At 36.9% G+C, this 17,733-nt stretch overlaps 1 protein-coding gene across 3 annotated transcripts in view; it reads left to right on the top strand.

Annotated features, from left to right (window-relative positions):
* Positions 1–17,733, top strand: part of CPNE8 (copine 8) — a 285,057-nt gene that overhangs the window by 14,018 nt on the left and 253,306 nt on the right. For all 3 annotated transcript variants that reach the window (XM_053226117.1, XM_027035891.2, XM_053226119.1), the window contains exon 2: positions 16,949–16,989. In XM_053226117.1, coding sequence (XP_053082092.1) covers positions 16,949–16,989 — 41 coding nt within the window. The remainder of the gene's footprint in view (positions 1–16,948; positions 16,990–17,733) is intronic.

Below are 17,733 nucleotides of genomic sequence, written 5' to 3'. Positions count from 1 at the left end.
CCTGCTCCCAATCTCTCTCTCTAAATAAATGCATAAACTTAAAAATAAAGTGAGAGATGTGCGACTCTTTCTCACTTGAATAATAATTTCGGTATTGTTGAGTCTCAGGGAACAGAGTAGCCTGAGAAGGAGAGAGATGGGGGAACATTACGTCAATAGAGTGGTCAGAGCACACACAACATTTACGATTAAGTTCGCTGTCTTCTATGTTATATGGGTGTGGTACATGGTGCCATAAACAATTAGGTGTTACAGTAGTAACGTCCAAGACTACTGATTCACAGATCACCATAACAAACAATGCAAAAGCTTGCAATATTAGGAGAATTACCAAAATGTGGACACAACGTGAGCAAAAATGCTCCTGGGAAAATAGCACCGAGTGACTTGCTCGACATGGGGTAGCCGCAAGCTTCAGTCTGTAAAACAAAACAAAAAACAAAACAAAACAAAACAAAACAAAACACCACAGTTATCTGTGAAACACAATAAAGGAAATCAAAATAAAGTGAGGTATGCCTGTATACCATAAAATAGATTTCCAAAGTGGAATTAATAATTTCTTCCTTGGAGTTTCTACACTACATTTCTTGTAGTTTTCTTTTATTCTGACATAATTATTTAGGTTTTTTGCATGTTTGTCTCTATCAGCTTCAAGAGTGCAATATTTGTCTTACCATTGATTTTCACAAAACCTGTGTGCTTTTCACATGGAAGGAGTTTAATAAACATTTGCTGCCTTATGGACAGATTGGAAGAATAATTCTGGACACATGAATTTACACATGTGTAAAGACACATGAATTTGTGTATATCTGTACTTTAAAAATATTGGTTTGTATATATAATAAAAGCATAAAAATGACTCATTTTACTAGTACAATTTGATAAAAACATACAATGAATCAAACTTAGTTTATCTAAAACATCCCATAAAGTTTTATTTGTGAACAATTGAAAGACAAATAAATAATTTTAAATGAACTTACTTTGCCTCCAAGTAACAAAACTAGTTTTAGAAGTGGACACTTAGTACTTTCTGAATACTGACAGGTGATTTGCTTCTTTAATCTGGGATGAATAATATGTGAAAAAGAAAAATGATAGAATTTGTATGTGTGGGGATATCATATATAATATACCCAAATAAGAACATAAATGAGCAAATCTTTGACCCAAAGAAGATTTTGTCTTGGGGAGAGCTGTTTCTAATAAATAACTTGGTGAGCTGATAAGGTGCATCGACATGATGGTTTCACTTAGGTATAATCTTGGGGAAGGAGATCTGTTTGGTGGCCTGGCCTCTTCGAGAAGCAATGGGTTTCTTATCTAACGGATTTTCTGTCAGTCCCTGTGTTTTTGTTCCACCAATTTTAATTTTGTTCCATGAAGTGGTAAAACAAAATTTCAGAAAAGTCTAAATTCAACTAAAAAAAAGTATTAAGAATGGGATGATGGAAGAGGAAACAATGCTTTCTATAGAAAAAGGAAAAAAAAAACCCTCACAGAACTTCTTCTCATGTGCACAAGTAAAAAATGAATATATTACTTAAGTCATTATCCATAAACCACATTGTTTCCTGCACTTGTTTGGTTATAAAGTTTTGTTGGATAGGCTAAATGGTTTACAAAGTGCTTGTGACACAGCTGAAGTATCTAAGCGCTCAATTGATTGTATTTTGCCTAAAATGTTATATCCTGCCTGATTACAAATCAAATCGTTCCAGAGACACTGACCTCAATAGTGGTTCTTACTAGGAAAACAGAAACAAAAACAAAAGACAAAATTATGAAAGGGTTTTGTTTCGGTGAGGGCCATAAATGGATGAATTAGTTTAATACACGATGATATGATGATGATGATTGGAATATTTTCCAGTACACATATAAAAAGCTGTGATTTAAAAAAATGAAATTATTGGGTGGTTGTATCATTTTCATTTTGGGGGAATGATTTACACCATCTGTTCTAAACTAGGGTTATCATTATAAGAATTGATTCAGAGATTTTTCAGACTGTGTATGGGCACTCCTTAGAATTCCAGTTTGCCTCCCTGAAGGGAATGACTCCTCAACTCCATTTTCTCCATTCCCCCAAGTCCCATAGAATTTCTGTCAGTTGAGCCTCAAACCTTGATCTCCTGCCTCTTCTACTTCTACATTAGCTCTTTAATGTGGACGACTTCTCTGGTTCTGACTGGGCCCAGACCTATCTGACTCCTGCGGACACCATGGCAAACTGTTTTCAACCCCACATCTTGTTCTGTCCCCTTGCCTCCTTCCTGCCATGAATCCTGCTCTTTGGGCTACTAAGAGCCCTGTTCAGAAAGCACAAATACCATCATACTCTTACTCCCTTGTGTTATACCCTTTAATTGTCTATGTATTAAGGCCATGAGAACTTTACAAGCGCTCACTTATCTATTCAGCCTCTTCTCTTTCTCTCTATGTCCCACCACCCTCTTCTTCCCCCACTGGGCTCTAAAAACTCTCTCCAAAACTCTAAGTCATTTCAGACCCCCTGTATTTCCTGAGGCAACTATAATCCTTAATCCTTGTTTTTGGTGGCAATAGTTCTGCCTCACTTTATTATCTCACTCGATAACAGAATCTACTGATGGTTCAGGCATCACTCTCACTATGAAGACGTTCCCTGATCCTTCAGATAGAATTGACTATCCCTCCTTTTCTGTCTTATGTGATGAATTTGTTATACACATTCCACATTCTGCTGCATGTATTTGTTTACGAATCTGTCCTCTTAATAGAATATAAATAATCCAGGGTCAGGAGCCCATGTGTTCATATCACAGTCTCCAATGCCAAATCTTTTTTCTGTCATTTAGTAACTTAGTGTTTGTTGAATAAACATTTGAGAGTATCAGACAACTATTACATTATAAATTCCTATAGGAGAGGAACTGTGTTTTCCCTTTGTATCCATTTAATATCTAGTAAAATGTTTTGCATATAGATAGTGTTTACTTATTTATTCAATGTATAGTTGACGAAAGGAAAGTAGAGCATCCCAGATGAATGGAACCATGACTGGAAGGCATTAGTACAGGAAAGAGAGTAACATCATTTGATTTGGAAAAAAAAAAATCAGTTGTATAAAGGCAGGAACAATGAGGCTTGGCTGAACAATTGCCTATATCTGTTTCACTATGTTATTTTTAGGATTTGTATAATATTATAGGCATTTTTAGGATTTGTATAATATTATAGGTTCATAGTTGCTACTGAGCTTTATTTGTTTATATATTTATTTTTTGGACCTAGATGAGTATTTTTGAGTCAGGGGAAATTCCTTGTGTAATCATTAGTAACAAGTATAACAGATGGTATTAGAAAATTATTTTCCATCATCCTGTCTCACCTGGTCATTTATGTTTACAAACAAATTTCCTTTCCAGATTAATTCTTTCTGTTTAAAGTTTTTTTTTTTTGATGTTTATTTATTTTTGAGAGACAGAGAGAGAGAGAGAGAGAGAGACAGAGAGAGAGACAGAGAGAGAGAGAGAATGAGTTAGGGAGGGGCAGAGAGCGAGGGAGACACAGAATCCAAAGCAGGCTTTAGGCTCAGAGAGCAGCACAGAGCCCAACATGGGGCTTGAACCCGCGAGATGTGAGATCATGACCTGAGGTGAAGTCCTGACCTGAGCTGCAGTGGGCACTTAACTGACTGAGCCACTCACGTGCCCCCTAATTCTTTCTATTTAAATTCTGTTGTTGATTCTCAGATTGCTCTTAAGGACATTTCAATTGTTCAATGATCAGTGATCCAAAGAAATTACAGAAGATGTTACTTAAAATCTGGAGGACCAAAACTCAGCCAATCTAGCCTTACCTTCATAGGCATATTATTTTTCTCATTGGCATAACTGTGCATTGATTAATAAATCTTAAAGAGAGCTGACTCAAGACAACCTTACATATAAAGATTCTTTTTGGAAATATTGAGCCTGGAGACACATTACTTCTTCCCCACATAGAAGCAATATGTTGCTCAACAGTTAATAGATAAAGAAACAGTTAGAAAGTCTAGTCATGTGACCGATATATTTTTGAAATGGTGCACAGAAGGCAGCTACCTCTGAGCTGATGTTGACAGAGTAGTGTTAGCCTTCAGCTTTTTACTTGGTGGTGATTTGTGGACCTATCACGGTCACTAGCTCTTAGTGTTTGGACAAGTGATTGTCACCTGCAAATATGCTTTGTGCAATGACTCTGGGAGAAGTAATAAACCCTGAAAATTGTTTAAAATATGTGCAAGGTCATTGCCCACCTAGCTGTTAGCAAGTGAGCTGAAAGCAGTTTCTGCTTTTAGAGCAAGCAGGAGGAGAGATTGGGGAAAATGATGATACCTAGTCTCAAGTGTTGTAACATAATAAGGGAAATGGTGTAATGTATTAAGGAGCAGAGCACAGGTTTAGAGATGGAAATATCTGTATTGAAACTGCAGCTCCATATATTGCCAACTAAATTTAGGTAAATTAATCTCTCTCAGCTTTGGTGTATAAGTGAGGATAAAAGTTCCTTCTTGTATAGTTGCTACAAGGATTGTATGATATAAAATCATTTAAGTGTATAGAAAGTTCCTGTCACTTAGCAAGGAACTCTTATTTTTATACTGGTATTCAACAGAAATAGTTGGAAAACAGTGGATCACCTCATGAAGGTGGCAAAGGTTCTCTAAAAAATCTATTGTTTTAGAAAAGTGCTACATGCTTGTATAAAAACCCATGTGCACATGCACACACACATAGACACACATACACAGACATATACACACAAAACCAAGCAGCACCGGAAAGAACAAAAAAGAATGTACAAATCACCCCAAATCCCGCCCAGTGATAGAGCATATCGACCTAGGCATCTCTTTGTGCCTTTTAAAAATTTAAACAGTATCTTTTTAATGAAAAAAAAAAAGATTACTTTTTGAGAGAGAGAGAGAGAGAGAGAGAGAGAGAGAGAGAGAGAGAGAGAGTGAACCGGGGAGGGGCAGAGTGAGAGGGAGACTGAGGGTGTGAAGTGGGCTCTGTGCTGGCAGCAGAGAGCCCAATGCGGGGCTTGAACCCAACGAACCATGAGATCGTGACCTGAGACCAAGTTGAGGCTTAACCGACTGAGCTAGCCAGGCGTCCCTCTTTGTGCCTTTATTTAGATATATTTAAAGAATATATCCATTTATATCCATGTTATGATGACTTGGACAAGATGGTAGTCTGCTTTTTTTTTCTTGGATTTTCTACTCCGGATATAAATACCTGAACTTGATTTCCTTTCTACAAGCCTAGAGAGCAGGAACTCAGAGCACACGACTCCACGTGAATGATCTCCGCTGCCGTCCCGATAAATCCCTTTCCACCGCCTCCACAGAACCCTCACTGCTATTGTTAAAATGCTCCTGTTGACATGCCACTGGAAAGTTTCAGGAGGCCTGGCATGTGGTCTTGCTGTCTGCCGACTCTGGATTCCTACTCATTGCCTCATGGTGTTGTTCTCTGCTGATTTGTCAGGGCTTTGTGGTTCAGTTCTTTCCACGGGGACTGCTACATTCCTAATGCTGGGTTCCATAAAACATCACCATGCTTTCATCCTAAGTTTCCCTCTTTTATGTCACTTACAACTAAATGAGCCTTAATTCACGCAGCTAATATTTATATCACAGGAGAACACTATCTTAGTGTATTTGCACGTCATTGATGACTACTGAGTATGAACTTCATTTAGCACGTTCAGTGAGTAACTGTATTTCTTCTCTTACAAAATGCCTATTCACTTCTTTAGCCCATTATTTAGAGAATGTTTTGCATATTTATAGCTTTAACATTTTATCCACTGTATATGTAACAAATATTGTATTTTAATTTTAATTACTGTATCATTTCTGTGTAGAAGTTTAAAATGCATTTATTAACTGTGGTGCCTGGGTGGCTCAGTTGGTTGAGCACCCAACTCTTGATTTCAGCTCATGTCATGATCCTAGGGTCTCAGGATCAAGCCCCACCTCAGGCTCCACACTGAGCATGGAGCCTGCTTAAGATTCTCTCTCTCTCTCTCTCTCTCTCTCTCACTCACTCACTCTCACTCTCTCAGCCCCTCTCCCCTGCTTGCTCTCTCACTAAAATAAAAAAAATGCATTCATTATCAATGAATCAATGTTCTCTGAGCTTTGTGTAACGCTTAGAAAGTATTCTTCATGCCAAGATTTTAAAAACAGTATGTTAAATTTTCTTCCAGTCTTTTCTAATTGATTCTGGCTGATGTTATATTTTCCATAATTTACTTTCAAATATTTCAGCAGAGACAGTATCATATAGATGTGTGTGTTAGATTGTAGAGTTAAATCTAACATATCTTAGGACCACATACTTTGGATGTGATCTGGTAGTATTTGCAGTTAATCAGAAGTCCACACTCCAGAAGTGCCTACTCTGGACTGTTCTACGCTCTTTATCTTGCTCAACTCGAGAGGGTTTTGTTATTCGTATGGATATCAGAAATGATCAGATTTGTGGGTTTACCACTTGACGCAACTAGATGATCATAGTTAAAAAAACACCAGACAATAATAAGCACTGGAGAAGATACAGAGAGATTGCAAGCCTCATTTATTGCTGGTGGGGATGTCAAGTGGTACAGCTGCTTTGAAGAGTACTTTGGCAGTTCTCCACATGTAAAAAACAGAGTTACCATGCGATCTAGAAATTCCACTCCTAAGTAGATACCCAAGAGAAATGAGATCCTGTGTCCCCATAAAAACTTGTATGCAAATGTTCATGACAGCATTATCGACAAGAGCCAAAAACTGGAAACAGCCCAAATGTATATTATCTAATGAGCATGTGATACATCCATACAATGGAATATTATTTGCCATTAAAAAGGAATAAAGCACTGATACTTACTGCAACATGGATGAATCTTCTTTTTAAGTTTATTTATTTTGAGAGAGACAGAGAGAGAGAGAGAGACAGAGAGAGAGAGAGTGCGCGCGTGTGCGCGTATGTGTTAATGGGGGAGGGGCAGAGGAAGAAGAGAATCCCAAGTAGGCTGCATGCTAATAGGGGGGCTTGATCTCACAAACTGTGAGATTATGACCTGAGCCGAAATCAAGAGTCAGATGCTCAACTGGCTGAGCTACCCAGGTACCTCCAATATGGATGAATCTTAAAAACATTAGCCTAAGTGAAATAATCTAGTCATGAAAGATTATATATTGTATGATTTCATTTAGCCAAATACATAGAGACAAAGTGGATTAGTGATTACCAGGGGCTGTGGAAGGTGGAATAGGGAGTGATTACTAATGGGTAGAGGTTTTGGGGGGATGGATGTGGATGGTGCCAATGTTCTAACATGAGACAGTGGTGATGATTGATTATTGTATATTTCACAATCATTGCCACTATCTCATGTTAAAACATTGGCACCACCCACATCCACCCCTCAAAACCTCTACCCATTAGTAATCACTCCCTATTCCACCTTCCACAGCCCCTGGTAACACTTTAAAAGGATGAACTTGATAGTAAGGCAATTATATCTGAGTAAAGTTGTTATAAAAGAAAGATATGTATATTAGCTAGAAATATTGCACGATTGAACAGGTCACATACATACCTCATGAATCCTGTGATTCTGCCATTTGTAGTGGTGCTTTAGGCCTAAGGACTTCCTTGGTTATAGGCACAGAATGTTTAGAGGATTCTCTAGACTGATTTGACCAGAAGGTTAGTTGAATCTTGCTACCAGAACATTGTCACATAAGCCTTATGGTGCTATTTGGAATGCCTGAAATCAGCAATAGAGAGCTGGAACTTGGTTAAACCTGTAAAGCATATTGCCTGACTGTTTTGAGTTCCACTTGGTAACAAATGTTTCTTTGTCAGAATTTGGTCTGAGTCTTGGTAGCAAGGTTATAGTATACTCAAAGAGTTGCATAGTCCTCATAATACTTCAGCAATTGAAGGCAACAGACAACTACCAAAAAGTCCACATGGCATAGAAGAATTATTAACAGTTGATACCTAGGATAATTATTGGCTTTTATGTATTCATCATGTCTCCAATTGCTTTTTACTGAATTATCTCATTAATTTTGAAAGATTTTATTAACCAATTCTCTTGGTTTTTTTTTTCCCTAGGTACAAAATTAAATCTGCAAGCAATGATAATTTGCAATACTGTGTCTCATTATCACTTTCTATCTTACTCCCTAGTGCTTCCAAAGTGATGAATGATAACATTAGTTGCAGTTCATTTCATTTTGTTCAGAATGTAGCAGGTATTTAGTGCTATGTTAAGGAGTTTGAAGTTTTTGTAGATGTAACGGATTTTATGCAATGAAGCCATTTGATTAGGTTTTACTGTGGAGAACTTTCTCTTGGTGTCTTGACAAATGAACTGAGATACAGGAGGCAGAAAGATGACTTAAGGCTCTAGGGTCTGGGAAGTAGTTGGGACTTGGAAACAGAAGCCAAGGTGGAGAAAAAGCATTAAGGGAGAGAGGGATAGGGAAATGGGGGGTTGGGGAGGATGACTCTGGACTCTGGCTTGGAAGACAGAGATGTGAGTTGGATCATGTTGCTGTATTAGCGTCCTGTGTAACAAAGGACCACAAACTTGTTGGCTTAAAACATCAGAAATTTATTTTCTCACAGTTCTGGAGGCTGGAAGTGTGAAGTCAGCAGCAGAAACTGAGATGCTGGCCAGGCTGCTCTCCCACTGGGACTGTGATGGAGAATACCTTTCTTGCCTTTTCCAATTTCTGATGGCTGCCAGCATGCCTTTGGCTTGTGGCTGCATCACTTCGGTCTCTGAGGCCAGAGTCTTCTAATCTCTTTCTGCTTTGTTCATGTCATTGTCTCCTGTCGGTGTCAAATCTCCCTCTGGCTTCCTCTTATAAGGATATATGTGATTGTGTTTGGGGCTCACTCAGATAATCCAGAATAATCTCTTCATCTCAGGATCCATGTCTATGCAGGATTTTTTCCTCTCACATTAAGGCACTTTTAGGTTCTAGGGATGAGGACCTGTCTGGTATGTTTGGGAGGGAGCATTTTGCTGCCTTCCATGGTTGCCACTTACTGAAATATGAAATGGAGCCACAAGATTGGGGTAAATATAATGAGATTAGTTTTGTGCATGACTTTTTGTTTTTTAAGAAGCTCCATGTTCTGTTTTTAGTGTCTTTTTATCCTGCCCATTTTTTTTTCTTTTTTCTTTTCTCTCTCTCTCTCTTTTTTTTTTTTTTTTTTTTTGGTTAAATGTTATGTATCACTTCTCTAGGTGAAAGAAGAGGATTGGGTTTTGTACCTTTTTCTGAAAGCTCGTATTGCCCCAAGCTGACCTTACATTACTTCAAACCAATGGGTTCTTCTGTTTACCTTAGCTTGGGCAAACCAGAGCTCTGATATGTCACATTTTGAAAAAGCCTGGGTTTTCTTTTAAGTAATTTCCAAGAATATCAATCATACTGAATGCCTCTAGAGAAGCATAAAATTTTTCAGCATTATCTGCCCTTGAAATTTCTTTTAATATCAAAACCAAATTCAACCCATGCAAAGGTTGAAAATAGATTTTTGTCACTAACCCATTCAGCTCAGCAGTACTAATAAATACTTTAAACAGCCAATTTCAGCAAAACTGAGAAACACTTAAGGTTATTTTATTTCCAGTTTTAGTGGGGTAATATGTATCACACGTGATAGAGTTCTCCTTGGTTGCTCAGGCTATGAGAGGCAGCTCTCAAACTGAATTTTTAGTCTATTTGCACAACTTCAAACCTGAAAGTCTATTCTTATTTTCTTGAAAGCCAGATAATCTTGTTAAGTACTTTCCAATGACCCTATCCTTCAGAATTACTTGGTATCTTAGAGTCTAGCTGACTTCAGCTTTTCAGTAAGCTTCAGTTTCAAAATACTTCATTTTTTCATTTCTAAAAGCTTTACTTTTTGCCTGTGCATAATCTGTTTGCCTTTTGCCATAGAAATTGTAGTTTCAAGGCACCTGCGTCGTTCAGTCAAACTTCTGACTCTTGATTTGGGCTCAGGTCATCATCTTACAGTTGTTAGACTGAGCCCCGTGTTGTTGGGCTTAGTGTGGGGTGTTGAGCCTGCCTGGGATTTTCTCTGTCCCCCTCTCTCTACCCACTTCCCTGCTCGTGCTTGCTCTCTGTCTCTCAAAATAAATAAATAAACTTTTTTAAAAAAGAAATTGTAGTTTCAGGAAAAATATTTTTTCCTTAAATTTGTGTGCTAAATTTCCAGAGATAATATTTGTTCAGTGAATAATAATAAAAAGATGACTAAGTGAGTCAAAGAGGATTAAATATTACATTCAAATCACTTCAAAGATGGGATACATTTTCTTTCAGTTGCTCAAAAAAGTTTTGATTTCCTTGTTTTATATATAAAAATCTTGGAGTACCTGGGTGGCTCAGTTAAGTGTCTGGCTTTAGCTCAGGTCGTGATTTCACATTCGTGATTTTGAGCCCCATGTTGGACTCTGTGCTGACAGCTCAGAGCCTGGAGCCTGCTTCGGATTCTGTGTCTCCCTCTCTCTCTGACCCTCCCCCACTCACACTCTGTCTCTCTGTCTCTCTCGCTCTCAAAAATAAATAAATGAACATTAAAAAATAAAAATATTAAAAGTATCTGAAAACCATTTTGTGTGTATGTGCGTTAAAATGTGCTGTGTGTGTGGGTGTGGGTGTGTGTGTGTGTAGTGGAGAGATATATATCAAGAACTTCCTCGTTCTAGTCTATAAGACAATATAATGCCCAGAGTAAGGACCCTGGGCATGGCCTAGTGACATGGAGCATATTTATGATGCCAGTAAAGAAGTCATAGGTTTTTTCAGTTAATGGATTACTTATTAGGGCAAAGGCCATAAATGCCACCTTTTTCTGTTCTTCTTTCCATAATAAGATACTTCACCATACCTAAAGTGAAAAATGCTGATGCTTTTGACTGGATACTAAAACCATTCACTCATTCAATTGGTGCATGTTGAGCCTGTGCTTATGTGCTAGGTTCTGTGGCTGCCTAAGCAGTGTTTGATAAAGACCTTGAAGGCAGTCGATGATGCCGAGACTATACTGAATAACAGGTAAATAAAAGGCCCCCAGTAATTTCCTAAATTTTAATTAAGCCCAGAATCATTCTGTTTATAGATACAAAACAAATTTTTAGGAGAGATTGTATGATTCAGAGATGTGGTTCTCTGTCCACATGTGGAAAATTTAAGCTGGACCCTGTTTATTTATAGCTTATATTTTTGCTCCTATGGAAAATTAAATAGAACAGTATCTTATTTGGCTCTATTCATAAACTATATTTTTGTTTTAATTAAAAATTAAGTAGATCAATTCCAATCATATATAGCAGTATAACCCTTTATGTGTAAACTTTGTTGACCACAAGTAGCTGTACTTTTGGAGCTCACTTCATATCTTCAATTTGAAGATTTAGTCCCTAAAACAACTATGTTGTGTGTTTTGTTAAATTAGCACTTTAGAAGGTCACAAATAGCAAAATTGTTTCTACAGTGAAACTATTAACTTTAAAATTCATAACATATATAGAGTAAATTTTCTTGTCCAAATTGCATTTGTGTTAGAATGATGATATGTTTCCCTTTTAAAGAATTTTAAATCAAAAATAATATTTATCAGGTGATTTCATTTACTGAGTGGGAAAGAACGAGCAGCATGCCTACAACTTTTAGTTAACTTGCTTACAGATCACTTTATCTTAATTGATCATGTTATTCTATGATCACTGTACATATGAAGTATTAGAAGTTTTAATAATCCACTCATAAAGCCAAATTATATATAACAGAGATGGATACTTGAACTTTATTTTATTTCATTATTATTATTTTAAATATTTATTTATTTAGAGACAGAGGGCGTGAGCATGTGTGAGCAGGGAAGGGGCAGAGAGAGAGGGAGAGACAGAATCCCAAGAGTCTCCAGGCTGTCGGCAAAGATCCAGATGCCGGTCTTAATCCCACAAACCATGAGATCATGACCTGAGCCAAAATCAAGAGTCAGATGCTTAACCAGCTGAGCCGCTCAGGTACCCCTAACTTTTTATAAATAAGGTAGTTCAAGATGTTCATTTTTTAAGGTTTTAATTATGTAGACATACCTATAAATTGTTTTTTCCCACTAGTGTATTTTTAAAAATATAGGATAGGGGCGCCTGGGAGGCTCAGTTGGTTGAGCGTCCGACTTCGGCTCAGGTCATGATCTCACGGTCCGAGAGTTTGAGCCCTGCGTTGGGCTCTGTGCTGACAGCTCAGAGCCTGGAGCCTGCTTCCGATTCTGTGTCTCCCTCTCTCTCTGCTCCTCCCCAGTTCATGCTCTGTCTCTCTCTGTCTCAAAAATAAATAAACGTTAAAGAAATTTAAAAAAATCAAATAAAATAAAAAAATAAAAATATAGGATAAAAGCTAACCATTGTACGTGATTTGTTTTGATGTTGTATCTTAGTCAATTTGACTGTTTTTAGGTTACTGTTCCTTCTCCCCATAATCTACTGTTATTTTCTATACCGTCCAATGTTGCTAATTAGTTATTTCTGTGAATTTGTCTACCTAGCACAGTTCAGGTTTCTTCAAATAAAGGAACATGCCTTTAATATTTATTCTACCTTTGGTAGTGTTTAATTACGTCTTGGGCATAGAGTATTTGCTTGAAAAACACTTGCAGAATTGCCCTGAAGCTTTAAGAAAATTACTATTTTCCAGTGAGAAAAAGACAAGCCTGAGAGGTCGTTTTAAGGGACTAGTCAGCTGTTCAGTATGGGTCTTGGAATGATAATTAATAATAAAAACTACAGGGGTGCATGGGTGTCTGAGTCGGTTGAGCATCTGACCCTTGATTTCTGCTCAGGTCATAATCCCACGGTGGTGAGATCAAGCCCTGCATGGGGCTCTGCACTGTTCATGGAGCCTGCCTGGGATTCTTTCTCTCCCTTGGCCCCTCTCTCATGCTGGTCTGTGTTCTCTCTCTCTCTCTCTCTCTCTCTCTCTCTGTCAAAAAAATAAAAAAGAATAAAAACTACAGTGATCAAAAAAAAATTGTAATTTTCATGTTGGTCACTCAGTATAGTAATAATGATATGAGAACTACCTTACAATTGGAAGGTGACTTGGGCATAAAATCAGAGAAGGCAGGGTTATAGAAGGAGCTGACTTGTCATCAAGGGGGGGTAGCTTGATGTATCAGTCACTGTTACAAGGGATCAGTACCTATGAGGATTGAATAGTTAAGGGGGAGTCAGGGAAGCCTTTCTCCTGGATGGTCCTGGAAAGGTGTTACTAAATTCTTGCTTATCTGTTCTCCTGTTTCAGGTTTTGTGCAAAATACACCTCTTCCATTAACCTAGTATTTCTTCATGCAGGTTAGAGCTTAATTAATTGGGCCTCAGTTTTAGTGATGCTATTTCAATTGTACTCTTTTAAGTCCAGGGATTTTAATTGAAATTTGAGAATGAATGGTTACTAGAACAACTCAGGCAATTCGTGGATTATAATTTTGATTGGGTTATTTCTTCAGGTAAGTTTTCTTCTCATATACTGTATTTTTCAATAATATATTTTCAGGACTTTGCTCTCTTTCTTGTTTTGGCTACATCTAGATTTACAGAATAGAAAGATACATTCAGGATTTTTAATCTATTCTTGAAATGCAACATCACATTATAAAATTATAGGCATAAAGGGATAGGTATCCTGAGTCAAGCAAATTACAACCTCATGGAGGGAAGAGTAACTTTCCCATATAAAAGTTAATGAGTGGTGTGTGTGTGTGTGTGTGTGTGTGTGTGTGTGTGTGGCGCGTGTGTGTTGTTTCTTATAGTGCCTCATATAGAAAACTAAGACATTTTTCTATGAATAAATACAGTTATGTTTGGTCTCTTATCCTAATGTCTTTATTCCGTAGTCAGGATCACTCTTCATATTGGTCTATGGACAGGAATTTATTTTATTTTATACTCCAGTGGCTCAACCAGTAGATGTAATGGGAGACCTTCCAGATTTCCCAACACTCATAGGAAAATAAGTTGTTTCTTTTGGACTTCTCCAGACACTGTGGCATTTTGTAAAGAACAGAGAAATCCAGTTCAGAGATACAGAAGGGTTGACTCTTTTGGATTAGTCATTCCGAGGCTGTGTGTACTCTTATTCATTTATTCAGTGCCTCTGAGCCTCAGCTTAGCTTCTTTTTTATAAAACAGCCTTTGCAACACCTCTTATTTTACTTAATGTGAATGTGCTTTATTTTTAATAGGATGTTGAAAAGGTAAAAACCTTCATTCCTATCATCAAACCAAACTTTGTGATGCATTTTGGTAATTGCTGGCCTTTTACAGTATATATACTATTTAAGAATATTTGCCTTTTCTGAACTTTTAAATTCATACATGTTTGAATTTAGTAATGAAATTTATTGTCAAACAGCAACGGGAAAGTCAAATTGCAAATTTCAGGGGCTAATTTATGATGAGATTATGGAGTTTTATTTCTCATCATATATTGAACCTAAGATTTTTTTATTTCTTTATTTTTGGCCTTACCATGTGTAATATGGACCATAATGGTTAGAAGAAACCATGTGACCTCTAGAATCTATGTTTTAAAATATTTGTCTTTATTATTGATAGAAATCCATTATTGTATATTTGGGGCTAAAAACTGTAGTTTTTTTTTTTTTAAAGAAACTGTAGGGTTTTTTTTTTAAAGCATGGAAATCACATTATTTTCTTTTAAATATGTGTATAGTGTAGTTTTTGAGTCCCAATCACATTGCAATATTTTGCACTATCTTCTCTCCTACATTTTTATGAACTCTGAAAGGAAGAGCTAAATTACATTTTTAAGGACACTAATGAGTGAAAAGCTAGAGATATGGGAAGGGCTGAAGAACTTCCACTTAAGTGGAGAAGCACCTTTGTAAATATGTATCACAGTAATTTTTCAAATGGAAATGCTTTAATTTACTGTTTGCTAACCATTGCTGGAGTCACTATGTCTGCTTAGGATACAGAGGATTATTTTAATTTGATTTTTGACTAGTGGTTCTTTGAAGCTGACTTAATTCTAAATATAAATATATCTGATATTTTCTCTTCCTTTTAGGAACATTTAAGACATAATGTCATTTATTTTGGTCTGTGCTGCATTGTTCTGTTGACTGTTTTAATTTTCTCTTTGTACAGTGATTCTATGGATGCAGTAACTTTTGAGAACCTGAAATAAGAAAGGATATCATTGGATAATATCAAAGGATAACATTGATATTAAAATAGGCCATTCAAATACCATGGGCAGCACAGATATATGCACATGAGTAGCAGTCCTGAGTGGAGGAATAAGACAGTTTGTAAATATGAGATTTTTAGTATAAGTATTAAGAATAAAAATGTAATTAATGATTACAAATTATTGCCCATTAATAAAAGATGAATATGAAATTTAACTTTGGAACCTTTAAATCATCATTCTAGATAGCCGCATTTTTCATGCAAGGATATAGCTTCAAATTACTACGTTTTAGGAAAAAATCTGTTTTTGATGGAAACTTTTCTTTTTTATCCAAGTTTATTTTTGAGAGAGAGAGAGAGAGAGAGCACAAGTGGGAGAGGGACAGGGAGAGAGGGGGACGGAGACTTTGAAGTGGGCTCTGCTCTGAGAACAAAGAACCCAATGCAGGGCTTGAACTCACCAACTGTGAGTTCACGATCTGAGCGGTAGTCAGATGCTTAATTGACACAATCACCCAGGTGTCCCTAGATGGAAATTTTTCTAATTGTCTTATTAATCAGGGCATACCGAGTTAACTTTTTTTTATTACTCAGGGTTATTGTTATGAGCATATTGTTATGAGCATAAATGACAGCATTACTGTCCTTGAAGTTAACAGGATACCCCAGTACCAGAGGAACCGAGACCTTCACAGTTACTGATTTTCCATTTTTATTCTGGTTTAGATACAGAAATATCTGTAAATAAGAACCAGTAGATGCTAATGATGGCCTCTTCTACCTTTTAAACATTTTCTTCTACTGAAAAAATCTTCAGGCAAGATCTGTATGTTCATCTTGAATTCCCAAACCACAATAGCAATGTAAAATTCCTCAGAATTGATGTCACAGAAATGTCAATAGATGGTGCTTCCCTGTCACCTTCTAATTGTGTGAACTAATGTGATCATGTGCTCTGAATCCAAAACAATTTTTCATCAGTAACAGCTCACAGTTCAATTCAGGAAACATTTCTGACCATCTGTATACTGATTAATGAAGGGATAAAAGGAAACTTGAAATAGTTAAATTTCTTTCTTTCTTTTTTTTATTGTTTTATTTTTGAGAGAGAGACAGCATGAGCAGGGGAGGGGCAGAGAAAGAGAGGGGGACAGAGGATCCGAAACAGGCTCTGCACTGACAGCAGACAGCCCGATGTGGGGCTCGAACTCATGAACCATGAGATCATGGCCTGAGCCGAACTTGGATGCTCAACCGACTGAGCCACCCAGGTGCTCCAATAGTTAAGTTTCTCAAAGAGATTTTAATATAAGAATGTGGAGCGTTTTTGATATCAACCAGCTGTAGTACAAGACTGAACAAATAGGCCTCCCTCACCCTGGCTTCCTGAACTTCAGTGATGTTCATTTTGAATAAGTATAACCAGATCTTTAGTGAATTTTTATTTAGTCATATGTGTATACTTAATATACATATATAATGTGTATATAACATATATCAAAGACCTATATATTACATATCAAAGACCTATATATTACAATATATACTCTATATGTATTACATATATAATCTATATAAAGGTTACATATTTATATACATTTATGTATTTATGTAAATGTTTTGGCCTTATATTCATTTAACATTTTCTTTTATTCAACAGAAATCTCCTTGACAGAGACACATTCTCCAAATCTGATCCAAGTAAGTATCTTTTACTTGCTTTTTTGAAACAGTCTACTTATTTTTCTTACTTGATTTTGCAAAATTTGTATGAAACTTATAGTTCTTGTTTATTTTTTAATTTAAATTTTTTAAGTTTATTTATTAATTTTGAGAGAGGAGAGAGCGCAAGCACTAGCAGTGGAGGGAAAGAGAGAGAGGGAGAGAGGAAATCCCAAGCAGGCTCCGCCCTGTTAGGGTGGAGCCAAATGGGAGGCTCTATCCTAGGGAGCAGTGAGATCTTGACCGGAGCCCAAATCAAGAGTCATATACTCAACTGACTGGGCCACGGGGGCGTCCCCTCCCCTTTTTATCTTAAATACAGTTCTTGTTAAATATTTGTTTTAAAGCGCAGACAGCACGAAGTGGGATAGTCTCAAGCCCTGCATCTCATGTACCTGGGCAGTAGTCTGGCTAAAGAGTGGGAGTTGCTTAGCACTTTGAGAATAAGACAAAGATACAATGGGAGACAGTTGACTTTGAAATTGAAACCTCATGGTATTGCCATATGGTAGAAATTATATTTGAAAGGTGACCATAATGGACCATAATTTTAAGTGATTTAGCCCCAGAGTGAGACTTTTCCTCCTCCTCCTCCTCCTTCTCCTCCTTTTTTTTTTTTTTTGTAAATAAAAGGAGTATGCAAAGGCAGGTTTAACCATGGATGTGCTGAATTTTTTGATTCCTAATTACATATATTGAAAAACTGGAGATAACTTGTCAAAT

This window comes from Acinonyx jubatus, chromosome B4 (genome assembly GCF_027475565.1).
Source record: "Acinonyx jubatus isolate Ajub_Pintada_27869175 chromosome B4, VMU_Ajub_asm_v1.0, whole genome shotgun sequence".
Lineage (NCBI taxonomy): Eukaryota > Metazoa > Chordata > Mammalia > Carnivora > Felidae > Acinonyx > Acinonyx jubatus.
This window is presented reverse-complemented; position numbering and strand designations above follow the sequence as displayed.